This window comes from Pyrgilauda ruficollis, unplaced genomic scaffold (genome assembly GCF_017590135.1).
Source record: "Pyrgilauda ruficollis isolate IOZ18807 unplaced genomic scaffold, ASM1759013v1 scaffold62, whole genome shotgun sequence".
NCBI lineage: Eukaryota > Metazoa > Chordata > Aves > Passeriformes > Passeridae > Pyrgilauda > Pyrgilauda ruficollis.
Genome location: NW_024527933.1, coordinates 207,536 through 230,053, shown reverse-complemented (window position 1 = coordinate 230,053; position 22,518 = coordinate 207,536). Strand labels below are relative to the sequence as shown.

General features: G+C 51.9%; 1 protein-coding gene across 7 annotated transcripts in view; it reads right to left on the bottom strand.

Moving 5' to 3' along the window:
- Positions 1–15,841, bottom strand: part of ADAMTSL2 (ADAMTS like 2) — a 29,981-nt gene extending 14,140 nt beyond the window's left edge. Inside the window, exons 1-13 of one of the 7 annotated variants that reach the window (XM_041484009.1) lie at positions 15,444–15,841; positions 15,312–15,323; positions 13,794–13,905; positions 12,784–12,926; positions 12,160–12,235; positions 11,702–11,804; positions 9,988–10,133; positions 9,762–9,885; positions 8,723–8,803; positions 7,441–7,616; positions 6,183–6,525; positions 5,123–5,504; positions 148–251 (exon numbers count right to left, since the gene is read on the bottom strand). In XM_041484009.1, the coding sequence (XP_041339943.1) occupies positions 148–251; positions 5,123–5,504; positions 6,183–6,525; positions 7,441–7,616; positions 8,723–8,803; positions 9,762–9,885; positions 9,988–10,133; positions 11,702–11,804; positions 12,160–12,235; positions 12,784–12,926; positions 13,794–13,905; positions 15,312–15,323; positions 15,444–15,841 (2,200 nt within the window). Of the gene's footprint in view, positions 1–147; positions 252–5,122; positions 5,505–6,182; positions 6,526–7,440; positions 7,617–8,722; positions 8,804–9,761; positions 9,886–9,987; positions 10,134–11,701; positions 11,805–12,159; positions 12,236–12,783; positions 12,927–13,793; positions 13,906–15,311; positions 15,324–15,443 lie in introns of those variants that run through there. The other 6 variants (XM_041484002.1, XM_041484004.1, XM_041484005.1 and 3 more) reach the window with 6 other exon arrangements.
- Between the last annotated feature and the right edge of the window lie 6,677 nt (positions 15,842–22,518).

The following is a 22,518-nucleotide window of genomic DNA, read 5'->3' as shown; positions in this document are numbered from 1 at the left end:
CAGCAGAGCTGGGGTTGTGCTAAAGCAGAGCTCATGAGATCCCCTAAACATCACCAGCTCCTTCCCATCCCTGACAGACATAAAATGGACTCACACACCAGGTGATTTCAGCAGGTTGTGCAGAATTTGGCTGCTTCTTGTAACTACCTGTGGTGCATGTAGAGCTGCAGGGTTCATGGGAGGAAAGCTTCCACCTGTACATGTCAGCAGCACTCACACCTTGGCCCTTTCTTAACAACTTCAATCTGTTTCTAGCGATAAGCAAACAAAAAAAAAAAAAAAAAAAAAAAAAAAAAAAAAAAAAAAAAAAAAAAAAAAAAAAAAAAAAAAAAAAAAAAAAAAAAAAAAAAAAAAAAAACAAAAAAAAAACCAACAAAAAAAGGCATTTACAAGGCGAGCAGTGACAGCCCACGACAGACACACACATCTGGCTGCAGTTCGGTTGGGTTTGGGTTTGGGAGGGGATGTGCTTGGTTTGGCTTTGGTTGGGTTTGGTTGTTCTGATTTTTTGGGAGGTTCGTTTGTTTGAATCAATTTTTAATTTTTTTGAGTTTCACAACATACCTGTCCTGAGCCCCAAGTAGAATCCCCAGCCCGGTTAGAGGCAGAGCTTCCACTGTCTAGAAATAGAGAGAATGGGATAAAAATACCCACAAGTAGAAACAGTTCAGAATTTAACAAAAAGTTTGCATTTTCTGCTCAAATACACCTGGCCCTCGGCACACAGTGACTAAAGGTGCAGTATCTCCTCCCCTGTGTCTCCAGGGCTGGGCAAACCCACTCGTGCTGCTCAGTGCAGCAGAGATTTTGGCTGCTCCAATCTCCAAAAGCCAGCACAGGAGTTTCTGAGCTCGCCCCTCAAAGCCCACTGATTTTGCCATTCTGGTTTTGGTCTGATTTATTTTGTTGGATGTCAAAGTGGGGAATTTGCATCTCTCAGCTCCAAGCTGTGCTCAAACACAAAATGCCACGGGGAGAGGAGTAACAGAGTCAGCCTGGTGTGAGAAAAAACATTTATCCAAGCAAGAATTATAGCTGCTCCCCGTGCTGGGAGGGGGGAACACCTCAGGGATACTGCACCTTTACAACAAAAGGCTTCGGTTCTGTTCTCATACCTTTGTCCAAACCCTTGAAACAGCTACACTGGAATAGTGTACAAGGTTGTATCCTCACATCCAGTTGTCTCTGGCCTGGCAGGATATGCAGCTTGTATGATTTCTAGGCAGCAGAAGCTCTGAAATTGCCTTATTTAGTTGTTTGTAAGAAAAAGTTGAGGTCCAGCCTATCAAATCAACCTTTAAAAGGACACTGTTGAGAATCCAGCCGTTTCCTTTCCGACCCACCCTCCTTCCACCGCCAGCACTGAGCCTCCAGAAGGATTAAAAACAACAACAATCTCATTTTCCCTGTTGATTTTGCCTCTGTCAGTTTGGCAAATGGTCACTTCCTGCGCTTGAAATGGAACTGAAATGAATGTGACTTTTTTTTTTTTTTTTTTTTTTTTGGTGGAAAAATAACAACCTCAGCTCACTATAAATAGTGTTTTATCTGCCATAGCAGCTCTGCCTGGGGACCCACACCAGCTCCTGATCCCTGCCCTGTGCCACCAGCTGCCACCCAGCCAGGAGAGGGCTCATAAATGACACTTGTCATTAAAACATAGTCAACATCTGCTTTTTGTACTTTAATTTGCCTGGAAATATTACCCAGATCCTCCAGTCTATCCCCTGATCTCTGAGGCACCAAAGTAAACACCAAGTTATCCTGTGACCAGGACTCCTCTGTCTTTAAAAGGATAAAATCTTCAAAATAAGCTTTATCCCACATCTGAGGACAGTAAATCTTTCAACAGTGTCCCTTTAGTGTATGTGACCCTAAATAAAGAGCTTCTATGCATGACAAGGTCCCAGGGACAAGATCTTTCCAGAGGAATCAGACATTTGGGCACAGGGCAGCTCATTTCCAGCAAAGACAAAACTGTCACTTTGTTCTCCTCTTGAAGCAGACAGCAGCCCATTGTCCAGCAAAAGTGGGGGCATTTTCTCTTTTCTTTCAATTTTCCTCTTTATTATGAGCTAAATAATAAAGTCACGCATTTGCTACTGGAGCTTTTAATCAGCTTTTCAAGCAAGATACAGCACCAAAAATTAGCACCAGCTCCTCACCCTTAACTGAGTTCTGGGCTGCCCCTTTTCCCAAAACAGTTCCCACAGAAGAGGAATAACCCTGACAAATGCACACAAATCCACCACAGATCAACATCCACAGTCCCTGGCTCCCATTTCTGTGTTTTATTTTTGGTTTTTGTTCCTAAGCAAAGGGACAAACTCGTGGCTGCTTTGCAGGCCCAGCCCTGGCTGCACACCGGCATGGAGGGTGCCTGGATCTGTCCCAACCCACCCCAGAAAGGTTTTCAGCTGCTCCAGGAGAGGAAAAGCAGCACAAGAGCCACCAAGCCATCCATCCCAGCTGGATTTGTTTCCAGAGAGGAAACAGGACACCCCACACTGGTGCAAGGTGCTCCTGGGTGTCTCCGTCCACACTGCAGTGGTTCAGTAAGAAATGAACTCCTTCACCTCTAACCACACTGTCCCTCATGGACACACTCCAGAGAGCTGAGCTTCCCCTGCTTGTTCACTGGCAGGGAATGAAAATGAGCAAAAAGCCACAACCCATCCCAAACTGATCTTGGGAAGGATTTGGGAGGTCTCAAGTCCAAGCTCCTGCCCCCTGTAACAGCCTGGGCCTGCAGGGCCTTGCCCTTTCCCAAGGATGGGAATCCCTCTCTCTGCCTCACCCCAGGACAAGAGATTTTTCTGGTGTCCCATCCCTGTTTCCTCCAGCACGGTTCTGTTTGTCCCCTCCAGCTCCCTCTCTCCTGGTGGGACAGTTCCAGTCCCAGAGCTGCAGCCCATGACACAGCAAACCCCTCATCCCACTGCCAGTATGGGCTTTATCCCCATGCTGGTGCCAGCAGGAGCCTTAATCCTGCCCTCAGGGGCTGAGCCAGAGCTCCTCATCCCTCATTCCCACCCTGGAGATCCAGCTTAGTGATCAGAGTTACAGCAGCAACTGGGCTTGAGGAAAGAAATTAAAAATTGGGAGATGCAATAAAGCCTGGGAACAAGCAGGCTGTGCTGACACATCCCATGCCACCCTCTGGAAATGAGGTGCAGGTTGTTTTGTTGCCTTCTTCTCTTCCTGCCTCTTCTTTTTTTTTGTCTCCAAACAGAGGCACCCCAGCTGCCCCCAGCCTGCCTGCACTGGTCTTTCAGCCCCTCACCAGAAAAGGATGGAGCCAGAAAGGACCTGAGCAACTCTCAGCCTTTTGGCTGGTGCAAAACTAGTCTGGATATCAATGTTTTGATCTGTAAAGTTTGTGTTTTGTTCCAGAGAGAGAGAGAGATGGGAGAACAGGGGACACTGTGGAACAAAACCAAGGGAAGAACAGGTGGAAAAATCAGCGCTGGCTGACATTCCTGAAGGGGTTTAAATCACTGTTATCAATAGCTGGGCAGCCAGGGACAGTGCAAGGAGCTTTTCAGCACCCAAAAATCTGCACTGGAGCCACAGTGTTCTGTGACTGTCCTGTAAAAGCCAAGCTCCCTGTACTCCCAGGAGATAGGGAAGCACTGCCCCCATTTCACAGCTGCTGGGGCAGAGTTTTGGGGCACAGGGTGGCAGCTGAGGGGACACAGGGAGTGTGACGGGGTCCAGGGCAGTCCCCTCCTTGCCCCAGGGCAGGGTAAGGGGAGCTGAGGGCTCTGCCCTCTCTGTCAGAGAGGATGAAATGCTTGCTTTGGCAGCTGAAGGCAGCACTCCCAAGCCTAGCCACGAGGAGAGATGATAGATTCAAGCCCTTGGCAACGTTTTCATGTTCTTATCATTAAGAAGTTTGTTGATCCATTTGTCTGCATGGCCATTTTCTGTAGCACGAGTGTCTTTAGCATAACGTAGTGGAAGTTGTGGGTAAATCCAGCTAACTCTAACCAGAGGGAGCATCTGCTCAGGGCTTTGCATCTCCTCAAGCTCAGCATCTTACCCTGTGTTTTACAGGTCCAGGAGGAGGCTGACAGGGGGCTGGGGTGCCGTGGGGATGCACAGTGAGACCCAAATCCACACCTGGCCCTGGGACCTGGATACTCCCAAGGCCCCAGTGTCAGCTCAAGCTGCCCAGGGAGTGCTCTCGTGGGTGGCTGACCATGAGGGAGGGCTAATTAAAGGGCTAATTGCTGCTGTGAGCACTGGCCCCATCTCAGTCCCTGTGTAGCCACACTGGGAATGAGTTCTGGGCTGGGAATCAAGGCTGCTCCCCAGAGATCCTGGGACATCTCAAAAGCTGATAGATACAGGCCTGGGGATCAGCACCTACCCAAGACTTCCTTCCACCCTTCCCCAGAGCAAAACCTGCTGCTAAAGCTACATTAGGCCTTTCTTTACCTCCCCACTTCCACTCAAACCAGCCATCTAAAGGAGTCCTGAGGTGATGGTCCCAGTATCAACCAGTGAGCTGCTACTGCAGAGCTTTGGATATTCCTGTCCAAGCTGTCACTCCCCGAGCTGCTTCTGCAGCTGCTGAGGCAACAAATCCAGGCTGTTCCTGCAGGACCTACAGTGGAGCTCCTGGTGGCAGGGCCACGCCTGGGAGGTGCTGGAAGCATATTCCTGCCATCCCAAGTGAGGAGGATCGTGGGTGGCACTCGACAGGGTGGGTGAAAAGGGGCCAGGACCAACTTCTGCTGCATCAGAACTCGGAGGAAAGGGCTGGGGAATGGGAGCACGATGTCAAGAGAAGGCAAAAGGAAGAGGCTTCTTCATGGCCGTGGCTCTGACAAGAAGCTGTGACAGCACAGAGCAAGGCCCCAGCTGACAAACATCAGCATGGACTCCAGCATGCCCACCAAGGGGGACACGGAGATTTCCTCTTGCTTAAATGCTCTCGTGACTTCCTGCCCCCAAACCTCTGTCCCTTCCTTGCAGATTAACTCCCAACAGAACATTTCCACCATCCCACCCCCACTTACCTCCTGCTTCCAAAGGGATGGAAACCATGCATTGAGCACAGGGCTATTACAAAACAGCAATAAATTGGATTTACTGTAATTAAAGACACGTCTCCTACCTTGCTTTGTGGGTTCTGTTCCCTTGAGGGCTGCTCATGGTGGCGGTGGCGTTGGAGAAGGGTGACTCTGCAGAGGTGTTGGTGGCTTTGCCATTGCTCAGCTCCATGAAGGTGCTGTTCACCGAGTAGCTCACGAGGCCATCGCTGTCCTCGTAGTCCACGTAGAGGCTGTCAATGGGTGACCCCACCGAGTTGGTTGGGTCTCCCTGGGCGAAGATGCTGTTCATGGTCATGTTGAGCAGCAGCTCCTTGGAGTCCGAGGTCTTGCCCAGCAGCTTGTCGGTGATGGCATTCTCCAGAAGGAACTCCCTGGAGCTGAGCCTGGCCTCGGGCTCTCTGTCGTCATGGTCTGTCTGGTAAGTAGACCTGGTTACGTTTGAATCTAGATTGGAGCCAACAGGGGGGAAACCACAGTGACAACCACAAAATGCATCGAGGCTGGGAGGGAGAAGCAGCCCGGAGCAGCGGGGACGCGCCGGAGCCTGAGCAGCAACACGGGGGGCCAGAGGCAGGGGAGGGGGCATCTCATGGGGTTCTCAAGGGTGTGCAGCTTTGGGAGGGCTTATCCTGCTATGGTGTGGCCAGAGGGGAGCTCAGCACCCACCAGCACTGCCCAAAGCAATAGCAGAGGTGAAAGGAAGGTGCTCCCATGGCCCCACAGCCCATGCAGCCATGCTGGCAAGGCACTCCAGGCACTTTGGGGGTGGGATGCCCAAGGGACTCAAACAAGAAGGAGTTGCTGGGGGCTTTGGAGGGGTGGGAGGTGATGGGAGATGTTGTGATGGGGAGTTTTGTGCACCCAGGGCTCCCTCCTGTCCTTGGCATGAGGCAAAGCACAGCAGGGCACCAGCGGGGAGATCTCACCCGGGGTCCACCCCCCGCACGCCCCCACCAGAAACCAGAATCTGAAGGGCAAAGAGGATTTGTGAGCAGAGATGTTTTAAAGAACTTTCCGAGGTTTCCAAAACACAAACCAGCAGAACCACCAGAGGTAGAAACAGAGCATTTCTCAACAAGAGCTCTGAGAAGCAGAACAGTGAGGCCCAAGTCTCCTTCTTACCTTGGGGTTGTTTGCCCTTCAGTTTTGGCTCACAGTCAATTGTTTCTGCTCTTTCATAGACCTCATTGGTTTCCTGACCTTTGCTCAAGTTTAAATCTTCCTCCGTGTCCTGCCTTCCAAACACCTGGTTCTCCAAGTCTATCCTTTCCCTGGAGATTTTCCCAAAATAGGTTGCATTGTGCTGGATAAAGCCCAATGGCACGTCTCCATCGAACTCTCGGCTCTCCTCGCTCTCCGACTCAGAGAAGGTGTAGTAGATGGGCTGCAGATTCTTTGAGTGTGGCTTCCTCAGGAGAGTGTATTCAAACGTGATGGATGGGTTCTTGCCATTTTGATTCCAGACCTAGCAAAGAAATCAAGTGATTAGTGGGTGTAGGGAATTTGTTGCAGGCAAAGCATGGGATTCATCTTGGACCTGGCAGTTGAGGAGCATCTATTTTGCTATTTCCAATCTGTTTTCCTTCACAGTGCCAACTTCTTCCTGCTGGAGCCCTGCACCATTTCCCAAAGGTTATTTGGCAGTGCTGCCATGGGGATTAATCCCAGGAGACACAGGTCACACTTCCTCCTTGGCCACTGAGTGACCAAAGGCTTGGGGCAGCCACTTCGCAAGACCATCACTTGCAAAGCCACTTTTTGTGGTTTTATGAGGAGCACACCCTCCCCTGCAGCTACTACACCCCACTGGGGCTGGGGACTCCCAGCTGAAACAGCCTCAGAGTGGTGTAATGCTTTTTAAGCACCCCAGCAACCATCCCTTCCCCTTCCAGAGGAGCCTGGGGCTACATGGAAGATGTCAGGAGTTGGGCTCTGGCTGGCTGCCCAGAAGAAAATTAAGGGACTTTTCTCCAAATACCTGGTTTTACATGGTTTGCTTTTGAGAAATAATTGGGGTTTAAGGTTTATGCACTTGTCTAAGCTCTCTGGACCAGTTTCTTATTTTTGCTTTTCCTGCCAGGTAACTTGGATAAAAATGCCAAGGAGCAGAGGAGAAATCCCCTCGCAGTGCCTGAGGCATCTTCTCCCTGCAGAGAGGAGTTACCAAGCCCACATTCACCACTGACAGCCCTGCCTGAATCCAAGAGCACTGACACAAATAAAATAGGGTTGGCTAAGGAACTGGGCAGAGTCCTTAGCCTGCTCCCATCCCCTCCTCATGTGAAGCCATGGCAGGACTCTGATCCCAAGCTCACCCCTTCCTCAATCCAAGGCGGGTTTTCTCTTCCCTACCATGAGAACAGGAGAAGTCAGAGCTCACCATTATGTTCAGCCCTTGATTTGTGGGTCCCTGGGCAACAATGTACTCAATCCCAGTCTCGTACACGTCCATGGGCCGGCGGTACTTGAACACCGTGCCTGCAATGTTGAAGTTCTTTGGGCTGTCCACTTTATAGTTCCCATTGAAGAAATAGTACCCAGCTTCATCAGCCACAGCTTCAAAGGAAAGAGAACAGTCAGTGCTGTCACGTGCAAGGGCAAAGCTCTGGATGCAGCCCCTGGTGTGTGCAGGGGGTAAAATCAGTGCCACAGCAATAAAACAAGAGATTCTCCTACATGGGAATGCATTGGTCACCTCCGCCATGTGAGGATGTACCCAGAGTTCTTGGCCATGTGTCCCTCCACATTGCAAACCCCTGGGAATGTGGCTCACACTTGCCCCTGACTCTGTCACCCGCTTGGCACCAGCCCATCAGGAACATTGAACAGTCCCAGCTCTGCAGAGAGCACTGGCAGATGGCCAAGGGCAGGAGCTGCCTCCTTGGGAGCTGATGCCCCCTGAGCCAGCCCAGGAACTGGTAAGCTCATCAAGCCTTTTTCGTCCATAGAATCCTCCTAGAATGGTGTGCACTGGAAGGGACCTTGGAGCTCATCTCATCCTGACATGGGCCAGGATGCCTTCCACTGGACCAAGCTGCTCAAAATCCCATCCAGCCTGGCCTTGAACACTTCCAGGGAAGTGACAGCCACCTTCCAGAGGCCACGAACCTCTGAGGCAGCAAATGTGCTTCTCTTTGGCAAGTCTGGATTTTTCCACACTGCTCTGAGCAGCTCTGTCACCTCCCCCGTGAGAGGGGTGTGTGGTCACCAACACTTCAGCAGGGCCACACGTAGGTCACATCCCCTCAGTGCTGTTGTCATTGCTCATTCCCCAGGCGGGGAATGTTGAGGGGATCACCAGAGAGGTGAAGTCACTTGGCCATCTGTGATCCAGCACCGGGGCATCTGTCACACCCTGCTGAAATCCCAGTAATATTCACCAACAGTTTCTGCTTTAAAGCAATCAAAGTGTTGATAAACACAGCCCAGGTGCTCGGACTGCAGAGAGGAGCAACACCCTGGCTTGGACAACACGGATGGATTTACATTGCCTACGGATTTAACTCATGTCTGCAGCAAACAGACTCGCTGATCCCTGTGGGTCCCTTCCAACTCAGGATATTCTGTGATTCTATGACAAAACTACATCCAGCTCTGCATTGGAAAAAGCATTAGCCAGCATAGGCATGCATCCTAGGGAAGTACCAAGAGGTTATACACACCCAGAACATCTGCAGACTTTTTCCGTTCCACTATCTGGATATCCCTCGCTCCGGCGGGAATGTGCGTTACCAGGGAATAGCCTACGGGAAACCACGGATTAACCAGAGGACCTTTGGAACCAGTGATCTGAACCAAACCCTCCTCAGGCAGAGCTGCAATCTACCCTGGCCTGGACCCACATTTTTAATGAGCTATGGATTTAAAAGCCTGACCCTTTGTGTTTTAGGCTGCAAACAGGAGCTTATCCGTAACAGAAAAGAAAAATGTGCAAAATGTGTCCTGGTTTATGGAGGAAAAACAAATCCAAGGTGGGGAAAGGATTCAGTTCTTACATGCACAAATATCATGTTTATCTAAACTGGTGTAAGAAAATACATCTGCAGATGGTTTTGTTAGCTAGAGAAGCTGTTGTGTAGTTCAGAGTTGATCCCTGTGTTAGCCAGCATTCCCAAAACCCCAGCAGGAGATGGGAGCTGGTTTCTCCTCTGACTCCTCTTTGCCTAGCACCAGACAAGAGATGGGACAGGACAAGTCCTCCCACAGCACTGAAGTTCCTGCAGTTTGCTCCATCTCAGAGAGCATTAATCATAATTCCTGAATTAGATTGTTATATTTAGGACATGTAGGTTCGGCTGCTTTACATCACACTGATTTTTGAAATCCTGGTCTTTCAAGACATTGTTGCTTCCTGTTATTACAAGTCGTTTATTTCTAGTCTTACTGGGTCATGAGCGTCCTGTTTTTGGCTAAATGACTAAAAAAGACTAAAATAGATACCAGCCTCTTGCATAACCCTTTTGCACCACTCATCATCAGAGACCTCTGGTTTCTGACAAACATCAGGCAAATTTCCTGTTTTGTTTTGGTTTTTTTTAAAGAAGGTTTTCTCTGCCCAAACAAACGGCATTAACACGCATAGAACACGTGGGAAAAACTTAAATTGGGCAGTTGGTAAGACCTGAAAGCAATTTACCAAAAAAATGAGTCCATTTTAAACCCACCCGTCTCAACTCAAGCCCTCAGTCCCCAAAGCCTTACCAAGATGAGAATTTCCTTTCCGGTAACTGCCGGTTACGTGGGTGCAGCTGCTCCCATCTCCTTGGCAAACTCCACATTTATCCAAGGTGTGGGTGGAAAAGAGAATGCCATCACAGCCAATGGGCTAAAAAATGCACAGACAGAGCGCTGAGGGTCAGGCAAACGTCGCACCCATTGCGATTCTCTGAATGCTACTAACGAGATTTTTGCTATAATGTTTAACAACCTCACATTTTCCAGACACGCAAACCCCTCGGAAATCCGTGTATTTGCAGGATGTTCCATCCCTGGCCTGAACCATTAGCTGTCTCTGACCATCCACAGTGGTGCAATGAAGGTCACAGGGCTTGCTAGAAATGTGAACATAGTCATCTAAGGGGAAAGGATATAAAGAGAGATTCAAAAACAGCAGAAACACCACAACTTTCATCCTACCCAAGCCAGCGAATCTCTGCCAAGCTAAACAGCAGCAGCACAACTGCAGAGCAGTGAGAGTTCAGAAGCTGCCATCTCTTGTGTTTCAGGATAGGAAGGAGATGGCACTTGGACAATGTGGCAGCCTTTGCTGGAAGAGATGCCCCAGGGATGCCAGGGGGATCACCAGCACCAGCCCAGGGCAGGCACTGAGGCAGCAGCACTGCTTTGTGCAAGGACTCGTGCATTACACAAAAACATGCACATGCACTCAGCAGCACTCGATACATGAGTTAAATTTACACATGCATTGTTGGAAATACACATGTAAGGCTATATTCAAAACCATAGCAACTCAGCATTTTATGATCTATAACTTTTCCATAAACATTCACCCAAGATGGACTTAATTCACCCTTTGCTTTCGGTAGAAAACAACTGGCTGGCAGCACCCACCAGCACAGTAATCCCACATTTTATAATGTCCACAGGAAGTCGATGACAAAATCATATTTGCATCAGAACCCCAATGCCAAGCGTTTGTCTCCACCAACTCCTGAGCAATCAGAGACCCACTGGCCTGCACACCCAAGCAAGGCAGCATCAGTGTCAAAATATTCTGCTGCAAATCCCCCAGGAGTCACATGAACGCCTGCTCAAACACAAAACAACTCTCTGGTGAGTCAGCTTGAACAGCAAATGTGTTTAAGGAAATTGTCACCGTCAAGGGACAAAAGCCACCAAGGAAAAATAGCTCATGGACCAAGTTCTACCTCGCTGACCCTGCAAGGGCTGGAGAGCCAGGGGTTTGGTACACAGGGAAATTGATTTGAGGAAGATAATTGTTCTTAGGTATGTACAGAGACCCCTAAAACAAAGCTGCAGTAGATCCCATCTCTTTTTTTAGGCACTCAGATGTGGATCTGAAGAACCTGAGCTCAGGAGCCTCCTCAGGAGAAGGGTCCTGACTTCCCAGCAGCTCTAAAGCTCCTCCATGGCTTGTGTTTAATGCTTGGTTTTGATGGGAGTTCAGTGCCTAAAAGTTCAATAAAAGCTCAGTTTCTGAGTCCCAAGTTGTTTCTGCAGCTCTTGCTCACCCCAGATGACCAAAGTGACCGGCTGCATCTCGGTGACATTTGACAGAGCACACAAAGGGCGTGGGAGAGACCAAATATCACTGAAACAGCACAGCCAGCAATGGCCCTGGCTCAAAGGACACTTGTCAGGGTGAGCCTGACTGTCCCTGCCAGCACAGCCCTCACATCTCCTGCTCCCACATCTCCTGCAGCCTCTGGTCCCTGGGAGCTGTGACCAACACAGGCTACAGACATGAATTCATGTTGTTATTTAATTTTCAAGCTACCCTGCAGCTGCCAAACAAGCCTTTGAACTCAGGAGACAGCTGATTGTGCCTCTGAAAAACCACTTTAAAACAGCAGAGGAGGAGCCTTCCTGCGGGCTGTAGCATCATAACTATCAAAATATTTGGCTGAGCATTATGAAACACACAAAGAATGTCTTGTTACCAGGATATAAAGGTTTCCATTGATAGGTTCTGCCATTATACACATGGGAGTTAAATGATGAACACTGCTCCTCTCGAAAGCTCCTTCCGTTCACAGGGCACTCCTAGAATGGGATACATTAACATCCTGACGGAAACAAAGTGCGGGAAAGGTTTCTGGCACATCACCACCAGCTGCAAGGAGTGTTTCCATCACCTTCCCCAGCCAGGCCACATCCTCCTCCTCCTCCTTTCCTCCCCCACTTCAGGAACCCCCTGGGAATTGTTGCCAGAGCCACTCTCTGGTTTTTATGGCAAAATTCCCAAAGCCCAGACACTGGTGATGGGCACCAAAGAAGGGAACCCCCAGCTGCTTGGAGGGGCAAGAGGGTGACAGCTACAGGACAAATGGTGTCCCCTCTCCAAGGGACCCAGAAATGCCATACATGACTTTCCCAACAAGACAAAGGATATCCTTACTTGGACTTTGCAGAGCTGGTATCTTTTGGATGTTCCAGTGCAAGTTTTATTAGCCAGCCCACTCACTGACTTCCTTCTGAATAAGGAAATGGTGGTTAGATGGGGGGCAGAAATCATTTTCCCTTGTTTAAATACATTTGGTGTCTGTAATGTCAGTGTCCACAGAGCAGAGGCACACAGAGATCTGTTCCTGGAGCAGGCAGCAAAGGTCTCTGTGGCTTTGTCACCTGCACCACCAGCTGTTCCAGGAGGTGTCATGGAATGAGGGCCTGGGAACAAGGTTTACAAAGTGTTTTTTGGCAGCCACACTGCCCAGAGAGGGCAGAGCCAGACACAAAGCAGATGGAATCAGTCCCCAACCAGCCCTGCACCAGGGGCTGCTGTGCCCCAAAGCCTGGAGAACAGGCTCACTCTGTGCCTGCTGCCCCTCTGCACCAACCCCTGCTGGAGAAACTGCACAGGAATCACTCAGTGCTGCTCCTGGCAGGGATGCCCAAAGCTCAGGAAATCCCCTCCTGCTCCAGCAGGGTTTGCCCAGACACATTTCCACCAGTGCTTCTCTCCGAGTGGTGACCTTTGGGGTCAGGCAGCTGCAGAGCCCCTCCCCAGCCCACAGTGCCGTACCTCTGCCTCAGGCAGTGCCTCTCCTGGGATTTGACACCTCCTCCACAGGTCCTGGTGCACGCTGTCCACTTGGTCCACTCTCCCCACCAGTAAGCAGTGACATCTGAGCCTTCCTCCAGGCTGTTGGACGTCTGTGTCAGGTCCTGCTCGGAGCACGGCGGAAGGAGGAGAAGCAGGAGTCACATCCAAACCTCAGAGCCTGTGTGGGGACACTGAGGGCACCCCTCCCCTCCCAGCCTGCCCCACTCGACCCAGGCATTGCCTTCTCCAGTTGAGGTCAAAGCCTGAGGTTTCCATCCCTGCATTCTTGCAATTGTGTTTTCATTACAAAATTGGAATGAAGTGGCAATATTTGGGATTCCTCAGGAAAGGAAATTCTCATTGTTTCGCTCAGTTGGCAAAACCGAGCTCCCAAACAACCCTAAACTCTCCGAGACTCGTGGTGCTCTCTGACTCTTGCTCCACAGAGAATTCAGGGAGCTGCAGAGCCAGCTGCAGCTGAAAGCTCCACTGGGAGCTCCAACAAGCCCTTGCAAAATCCTTCTGCAGCGAGAGGGCAGGTGAGTGGGTGCCAGGGGGTGCCAGCAGGGTGCAGGAGCCTGTGTGCTCTCTGCAAGCACAGGTTTGTCACTTCAGGAGGGTCTCTGACACCCCCAGCTCCCACTCTCTGTGGTGACCACGCATCAGAGGGCAGAGGAACTGCAAATATTGAATGCAAAGTAAATGAAAGCTCAGCCACTGCAGGGAGCAAGGAGTGATGCTCACCCAAGAGCGAGGCATGGCCCTTCAGAGTCCTTGAAATGCTCTGTGAATGCTCTTAGCCGTGGTAGGTACAACTTAGGTTAAGCCCAGACTAAAGAGTGAAGGCAAGTCAGAAGTCCTCACAATTTTTGGAGATGTGGTGCATGCACAGAGCAGCTCTGCCAGCCCGGGAGGGGAGGGGGGGGTTACATCCCGGACACCAGAGCATTTTAAAGCCCAGAGAGCCCCCAAAAACCTGATAGCCTCACCTGAGCTATGACAAAGACAATGTTGCCCACGAGAAGAAGGGCCAGGGCGCCTTTCAGCTGCAACTGAGCACTGAGGGAGATGCTGCTCCACCTCCACTTGGATATCTTCATCCTGAAAATCAACCAAACACTGCACTAAGCACAGCTCCCACCCAGCCCCATGCCCAGCAGCAGGACCTGCCTTGCCTGGGCTCCCCAGCTCGGCTCCAACATTCCCACTCAGCTCAGTGGCACCAACCACCAGTGACTGCAGGGACTTGAGCCTGAAGTTTAATTTAATTAATAGCAGCATGAACATGGTACAGGTTCACTTCCCAGCTCGGTTTTTATCTGTCAAACCACAACTTTGCATTGGTTTCCAGTGGCTGCACCTGACACTGCTCCAAGCCTGCCTTGGAATAGAGCCTGGCTTACACCGAAGCACAGCGAGTAGCCAGAAGTGTTCCTATAAAAGCAGTGCATTTAAATATCCCCATTTACAGGACTGCTCCTGGAAGAATGAGATGAAAGGCTTCAAAAACAAAAAAATGCAATTAACAGGCATTATTCCCCCTTTTTTCATTTATTCCACTCCAATTCCCCTCGGTTCCCAGGGAAGATACTTGTTCTTATAGAAAAGACACGACCCACAATTAAAGAGCAGAAATGAACTATCCCAAGTGTCAGCCTTTCATCTCTTTCTCCATCTGCCTCATGAAAGAGAGTAACCCAGAATGGCATTTTCTTAAATAAAACCCAGCTCAAAACCACAATACGTTTTATTGTGAACCTCCCTGCAAGAGCCAGAAAGGAGCAGGTTTCAGGAAATCATGCTTCCAGGCAATCAAAGCAGCTCATGTCTGTGAGGAAAAAGAAAAAAGAAAAAAAAATCCTCCCCTAAGCTAATTTCCCTTGAAAAGCAGTTAGGCAGTATCTTTGGGAAGCAGGGGGGTGGGAGAGGTGCTGCTCCTGGGGAGAGAGGGCAGGACTGCAGACCTGCAATATAAAGAGCTTCTTTCCTACTCATTTTCGCTTGGGTTTTTTGTCTCCTTGCAAAGGTTTTTGTAGCGGTTTTGTAATCACGGAATTGCCGGCAACACCAGCCCTGCTTTGCTGTCTGGCTTAGAAAAATTACCAGAGGGCTTCCAGGTCCCCAAATCCGCTCTGCAATCGCCCTGGGGAGAGGTGCAGCATGCTAAAGAGACTTTCCAAGAGGCAGATCCGTTGATTAATGGGAGCCCAGAGCGCTTGGCCGGGGATCCCGTGGACAGGTGGCTGAGCCTTGCCTTACACTTGGTTCTCATTAAGGCTCCCAGACACTCCTGACTCCAAGCCAATACCAGAGCGCGCTCGGAGTTTATCCTACAGGCGCTCGGGGCTGCGTGCTTAAATGAAGGGAAAATTAAGAAAGGGGGGAGGGATGTGGCCGAGCAGCATCGCGGAGCCGGTACCGGAGCAGCCCCGCACGGGCGTCGGGAGAGGGATGTGGAGCAGGGATGCGGAGCAGGGATGCGGAGCAGGGATGCGGGGATGCGGAGCCGGGATGCGGGGCTCCATCTCGGCAGAGCGGGCAGCGGGCAATGGTCCGGCGGGGCGCGACCCCCGCGGGGCCGGGATGAGACGGACGGGAAAGGATGGGACAGGACGGGATGGGACAGGACGGGACAGGACGGGACGGGCCGTACCTGACGGCGGCGGGGCCGGGCAGGACGATGCTCCGGGGCCGGGCGGGAGCGGCGGCGGCGGCGCGGAGCGGAGCGGAGCAGCGGCGGCCCCAGACGCTCCCTCCCTCCTTCTCCCTCTCCGACTTCAAAGGGCAGCCAAAAGCGCCGGGGCTTCCAGCGAGGAGGAGCCGCCGCAGTGGCTCCCCCCAGCCCGCGCCGGCCGCTCTTATAGCGGCGGCGGGGGGGAGGCAGGGGGGAGAGCGGGCGGAATTCACACCTCTCGGCCCGGGATGCCCCCACCCCGGTTAACCCCTCGCCTCCCCCGGCGCCGGCCCGCGGCCGCCAGCCGGTTTCCTGAGGCGAGACCGGGGGGGCACAGGCGGGGAGAGCCCGCACCGCACGCATGCGTTCCCGCTGGTCCACGCAGCGCCGGGAAGCCCCGGGAGGATGGTTAGCTCCCTCCACCCGGGAACCCTCCGGAGGATGCTCCGCTTTCCCCCTATTCCCGGGAGGATGCTCCGCTTTCCCCCCCATTCCCGGGAGGATGCTCCGCTTTCCCCCCCATTCCCGGGAGGATGCTCCGCTTTCCCCCCCATTCCCGGGAGGATGCTCCGCTTTCCCCCCCATTCCCAGGAGGATGCTCTGTTTTCCCCCCCATTCCCGGGAGGATGTTCCGCTTTCCCCACTCCCCGGGCACTCCCTGGGAGGATGCTCTGCTCCCCGCCCCGGGACCCGCGGGAGGATGCTGCACTTCCCTACCACCCCCCGGAGGATGCTGCGCTCCCCTCCTCGGGCGGCAGAACGGTACCTGCTGCCCCCACCCCTCTGCCCACGCCATCATCGCAGGGCACCAAAAAACTCCCGGCACCTCCACGGGCATTGTGCAGCCACATCGTGCCTCTGGGATGGCCGGGGGAATGGCTGGATGCAGTCTGCCAGGCTTTTCATTCCACTTGCTGCTGAAAAATGGACCAAATCCTCAAGGTCCTGTGCTTTTGGTGCCGTTTGGTAAAGCTCAGTGCCAGTCTTGCTGCTTGAAGCAGTTTTGTGCCAAGCAGAAAATGGGGTGAGAAAATTGGTCTGGGGCACGTTAAGAGCCATTTTTGATGGGGACAGATCCCCTGGCTCAGCAACAGCCATGCACAGGTCGTGTCTGATCTGTGTTTGTGTGTTTGGGAGAAAAGCCTGTGGGGAAGAAGGCCACAGCTACAGTGTGTGCAACCTACATTTGATATATGATCTATCTGTCTGTGTTCTGAGGTCTGTATGTGTCAAATGTGGTGACACTCATTCCTGTGCATTCCTCAGCACATCCCAGCAGCTCTGAGCAGCCCACCTGAGCAATTCCTACATCCCTCAGACATTCAGCTCCAGCCTTTCCTCCTTCCCTCCCTGCACAGGGCAAAGCCAGTGCTCCCAGCAGGGCACTGCACTCAAGGCCATCTCTGCAGGTTGCCCCTCTGGCTGCTCCTGGACTTTGAGGGCAGCATTCAGCCCTGTCACCGTTTGCCACAGGCCAGGAGCACCCATCTGCAGGGCCCTGAGGTGACTGTCCCCCCACCACGGGCACAGTTTCCCTCACAGCTCCCAGTACCCTGCAGAAATCACGGCGTTGTTAATTTGGACCCAGTCCTGCCAGGGATGTCTGTGTGACAGAGAATCCATCCCAAAAAAATTACATGGGAAATGAAGTCTCCTTTTCTGTTTGGCTAAATGTCTGCCAGCCTGTTCTAATTTACCCAGCCAGGTTGATTTGCAACTTTCAATTTTCCATCGGTTGGCTGTGACCAGGACACTGGGAAAATTTAGCACTTGAGTTCACCCAACTCCTGCATTTCAAAATATCCCAGCCCGAGACATGCAGGAGAAAACCCTTTCCGTTTTGGAACAACCAGGAGGGAAAAGTCTGAACACGAGAGGTTTTAAAAGCATCGAATTATTTCACATTGAAAACGCCAGAGCAGCCTGGGTCTCTGTGAGCCCCAGCATCCCCCAGCCCTGGGGATGGGCAGGAGGTGGCAGCCCAGGAGATGCCATCCCTGGGTGACCTCGGACCCCATCCTGCTGCAGGGATGCCCTGGGCTGGAGGAGGAATGCCAGAGGGTGGGAATGCTGATCTGGGGGAGCCGGCAGCAGGCGAGACACGTTCAGTCTGTGCTTCACCAAAAGTTCATCAAAGCCAAAGGAATTTTTTTTTTAATATACTATTTTATTTTTTACTTTTTTTTATGAAACAGTTGAGATGACTCAGCGGTTTCTGACGCAATCCCCGTTTCATCGGAAAATTCCTAACCAGCTCCTAGTGGCAACTGATTGCTCCCATAAATCACTGTGTTATCCCTGGCCGCGGCAGCGCCGCTTACACAGCCCCGGCCCGGCCCCGTGAAATCAGCAGGAGCGATGCCATCGCCTCCATGGGAGCCCAACCAGCCCCGAGAACAAACTGCAGATCCAAAACACGAGTTTCACACCAGCCAAACCCCGCAGCTTCAACTCCTGCCGCTCCCAAATCCTCAGGGACAGCAGTGTCCCCAAAGCCCCGGGGCCGAGGGTGCTGCTGCTGCAGGTACAGCATTAATCACGGCTGGCCAGGCTCAGACAACAGCGGGTTTTATCTCCCAGTTTTTGGCAGGAGCGTTAGAAATGATTTGCAGATGTTATTTACTGCTTTTGGGCTCGCAGTAAATTGAGACAAGATGCACCTGCATGGACAGCGAGAGCCTTTCCCACCCGGGACGGTCACTGAGGGCTCGTGTTGGACTTTCCCAGGGAAATTTGGGATTTGGATGAGAGTGCCTTATCCAGCTCTGCTCTCTGCATCCTGCACTTGGGCGAGGCAGCGCAGCAATCCGTGTGCCCCCCACTGCCCCAGGACACGGGGGATGCTTGCCCTGACAGCCACCCCGAGGGACACAGAGCAGCCCTGCCCCACGAGGCTGCCAGGCTGTTCCACCCCAAACCGGTGCCGTGCAGAATTCAGAGTGCAAAAAAAAAAAAAAAAAAACCCCAAGCCAGCGACAGACACTCCAAAATAACCTTCTCCAGTCGGGGGAGCGCTGCCGGCGGCTGGCGGCTGGTTTGGCCAGGGAAGTGCCTGTGGAGGAAAGGAGTTTCCTTGGCTGAAAGGAGTTCAAGAGCGCTGGGCTGGGCACTGGGGCTGCTGGCAGGAGCCAGGGATGCTCAGCTGAGCGGAGAGACTCGGGGCTCTGCAGGATGAGGAGCGAGGGAGGGCTGGGGGATCCCTTTGCTGGGGCAGTTTCACTGGGGGCAGAGGGGCCTCACTCCTCAGCCTGGAGCAGAGTGACAGCCAGCTCTGGTCCAGGCAGGACACACTGACCTCCTCCCTGTGCTTCCCTGGCAGGACATTTTTCCATCCTGCCCCAAGCACCAGCCTGGGACCTGCTGGAGCTGACACCCAGCACCCCTGAGCCCCAAGCACATCCCTGGTACCACAGAACCTGCTCTTGGTGAGCCAGAGCTATGGATATGGAGCTTCAGCACCACCTTCCCATCCAGATCAGCCCTTTCCTGGCTCAGCCCTTGCACTGGCACAGCAGATGGGATGGCTCTGCTGTAGCCAGGCCCCCCAAAATCCATGCCCAGGTCCAGGAGTGTGAGCGTGGTCAGGAATCTGTTGGCCCAGGGCCCCCCAGCATCTCCATCTTCCCTCAGGGATGAGACAATTGGTTTTCTTCCTTTTTCATCCTGACTGCAGAACTGATGCATTTGTTTGACACTTCTGCAGTTGTTTCCAGGCCAGACTGGTGTGGCACGGGCAGATTAAAGCTGTACCCTGAGCGTGTGAGGTCCCTGCACGACCAGAACTTCACCAAGGGGATCAAAGCCCCCCAAAAAGCCCCTGGCAGCCAAGAGCTGCAGCTGTGGCCCGCCACTGGGTAAGCAAAACAAGCAAGAGGAGACCAAAAGAAGTGTTCTTTAGAGGCAGAAGTGTTCTTTAGTCCCTTGCAGAGTGACCTGCGGCGCAGTGTTGGGCAAGGCAGCTCATCCCTGCGTGTCCCCACACACTGGGGATGGGGCTGATTTATGTCATCTTGACACGAGGGTTTGCAAAATGTCGAGTCAAACTGAACCAGCCAAAGCCACTGAGCTGCTCTCACCATCAGATTCCTGTGAAAAATATCTCTGGGCAGTCTGAAAGCCACAAGCGACCGCAGTGACCCCAGGTATGGTCGTGGCTGTAGAGTTTCATTGGTTCCAGGAGCCTCTTTCTTCTGTGCAGATTTCAATCTTACCTGTTCCCAAAGGTTGCACATTCCTGCAAGAACCTGGAGGAGCTTCCAGGCTCAGTTCAAAATTTTAGCTATTCAAAGATTGAAGAAAAAAAAAGTACAAAGGCTTTTCTTTGAATGGAATGAGTCTGACATGGAAGTTGAGCAGTATTGTGCTGAGGGCCATCAGCTATGCAGCCTTGCCAACCACAGGCATTCAAAATCCGTGAGTCAGACTCCCCAAAAACCCTAAGACTGGTTTCATTCCCTTTTTGGATTTTGAGCCTCGAAGCATGACAGCTTCAAGCGTTTCTCTGCAGAAAATGACATTTTTTTGACCAACAGGGTGAGAGCTGAGACCCTCAACGTCGTTACTGGGCTCCAGGAGTTATGACTGTAAAAAAAAAAACCCCATTAAACACCATGAAATGAGCAATAAACCCCTGCATTGCCTCCATGAATTTGGCAGTGGGGGGCCACCCCAGGACATCCCAAGGGTAGGAGCGATGGAAAACTGGTGACAAGAAATCAGATGTCCTTATCATTAGTGGTGACATGCTTGTCATGGGCCATGACAGGGCTGAGAGGAAAGGGAAGAGTGAAAAAACCCTAAGGAAAACAGCAGCAGGAATACCTGTGAGCAATATGCATAATAGGTTTATTCAACAGGGAGACAGGAAGGGGGATTTTTTTTAAGGGTAAGTATTCAGCTAAAGCTGCCTCAAATGGGGCCAGGCCTTAGGGAGAATGGATATTTTAAGTGGCAATTTATTCCACTAATAAAATGAGGAGGATGCAGGTGCTCTGGCAGGGCTGGGCCTGGGTGATCAGAGCTGGGGCTGCAGCAGTGGCTGAGCAGGGCTCCAGCACAGCTGGTGGCTCTGCCTTTATGGGGCTCCTTTCCCTGGTGCCAGGGCTGTGTCTGGGTTCCAGCTGGCCAGAAATTGTTCCCCACATCAGGATCTCAGAGGCAGCAGTGGGTGGGGAGAGGTGTTTTATCCAGGTGCTGCTGCCATCCCTTCTCCAGCTTGGCAGGAAAGGGTTTGTGCCTATGGGCTGCTCCACTCCTGCACCAGGTTCTTCCACAGCAGGAGGATTCTTGATCAAAAAAAGGCAGGAAATCTTCACAAACTGGATGGTGCCGTGCTGGTCACATTGCTCAGGGCTCCTCAGGGCTCTGTCACATCAACCTGCTGAGCCCAGGCCACCATCCAGCCTCTCACCATAAGAGTGAGAGCACCAGCAGAAGGGCTGTGGGGATAAAAAATTAAACTCTGAAGTAATGGGAGTGATAAAAAAGGCACTTTGTAGAACTGCAGCTTCACTCTTTGTTTTTGGGTCATTATCACCAGTATTTCCAGCCTGGCACTGGCTGGTGACACCCAACAGAGCAGGTTTCAAGTCTGCACCACAAGCAGATGAAAGATCATCCCATACTCACCCCAAGGAGGAAATACTCTCAATGCTCTCAGCTGGCACAGCCCCCTCAGCCCCTGTTCCAACACACACTGCTCTCAAACCATCACCCTCATATTAAAAATAAAACAAAACTCTCTGTGTCTCTTTCCCCCACTGCAACGTCTGAGTTGAAAGGGTAGAAGTGCTTGCAGCAAGCCATGGTTAATGTTACCCTGGAAGGATCCAGGACAGCATACCAGAACCTGGGTTTGGCATCTGGGAGCCACTTTTCAGCCATATATATCACCGTTCCTGCATGCACGCCGATCCACACGAAATTAGCCCTGTGGAATGCAGATTTTAAATCCCCTTTCCAGCAGCACTTAAACTCAGGAGCTAAAATTTGCTCTTTCTCCATTTCCTACCTGTTTCAGAAAGAAGGAACAAAGTCCTGGCCCTTTGTTTTTTGGGTTCCTTCCCGGGAAGGTTTGCCCAACCCACGTCTGCACCGCGGTGTTCGCAGTGAACAAAGACCTTTTAAGCAGCAGCAGCTCCTGCCAGGAGCTCACCACCTGCCTGCCCCTCTCCTCCCCATTTATTCTGGGGGCTCTTTTTCAATAATAGCTGAAACACGTGTGCAACCTGATGGGAGTTTTTCCCCCCCCCCATGCCTACAGCGCTGGCAGCAGCCCAACCACCAGCCCAGGGTGTGCAGCTGGGAGAAAAAAAAAAAAAAAAATAGAATAAAACCCCAACAACCTGTGGAATGTTTTCTTGCTCCTGAGAGCTCCAACACTTCCCTGCTTGGGGAGCGCCTGCCATGGCTGGCACTTGCTGCATCCAGCAGCCAACGGGGTTTCCTTTCCAGTGGGAGCCAGCTGGATTTTGGGCGAAGGCAGGGGGTGAGGGGGATGTATTTAACAACTGCCTGATGGGATTTTTCACCTGATGCCATTTGCCTTGTGCACAAGCACCACCCTTGCACGTCCTTGTTGCACAACTGCTATGTCCTCACAAGTGCTGTGGGGGCTGCTTTGCACCCAGACATGGAGGTTTGCCCTCAGCAGCAGGTTTGGAGCTGTGATTTCACCTCTCTCACGTCCATCTCATGGCCACAAAAGCAGGGCAGATGATGTTTTCATAGCCAGGGATCTGGAGTGGCTTGTGCAACCCCTCAACCCCAAATCTGCCCAAAACCCGCCCTGAGGACAAGCCCTGCTGTGCCCCACAGCACTGTCCCTGGTCCAAGGAGATCATAAACACAGAATAACGGATTCATCTGAGGATATGGCCCAAAAAAGGAACAGGGTACTTTGGGCTGTGCTGGAGCTCTGCTTTCAGCTCAGGGCTGGACACCTGGGGAGCATCAGGGTATTTATGTGCTGGCTTGGAGGGATTCATTTTCACAGTAAATAGGGACTCCGGGGTTTTTCAATATTTATTAGTCAAGATTCA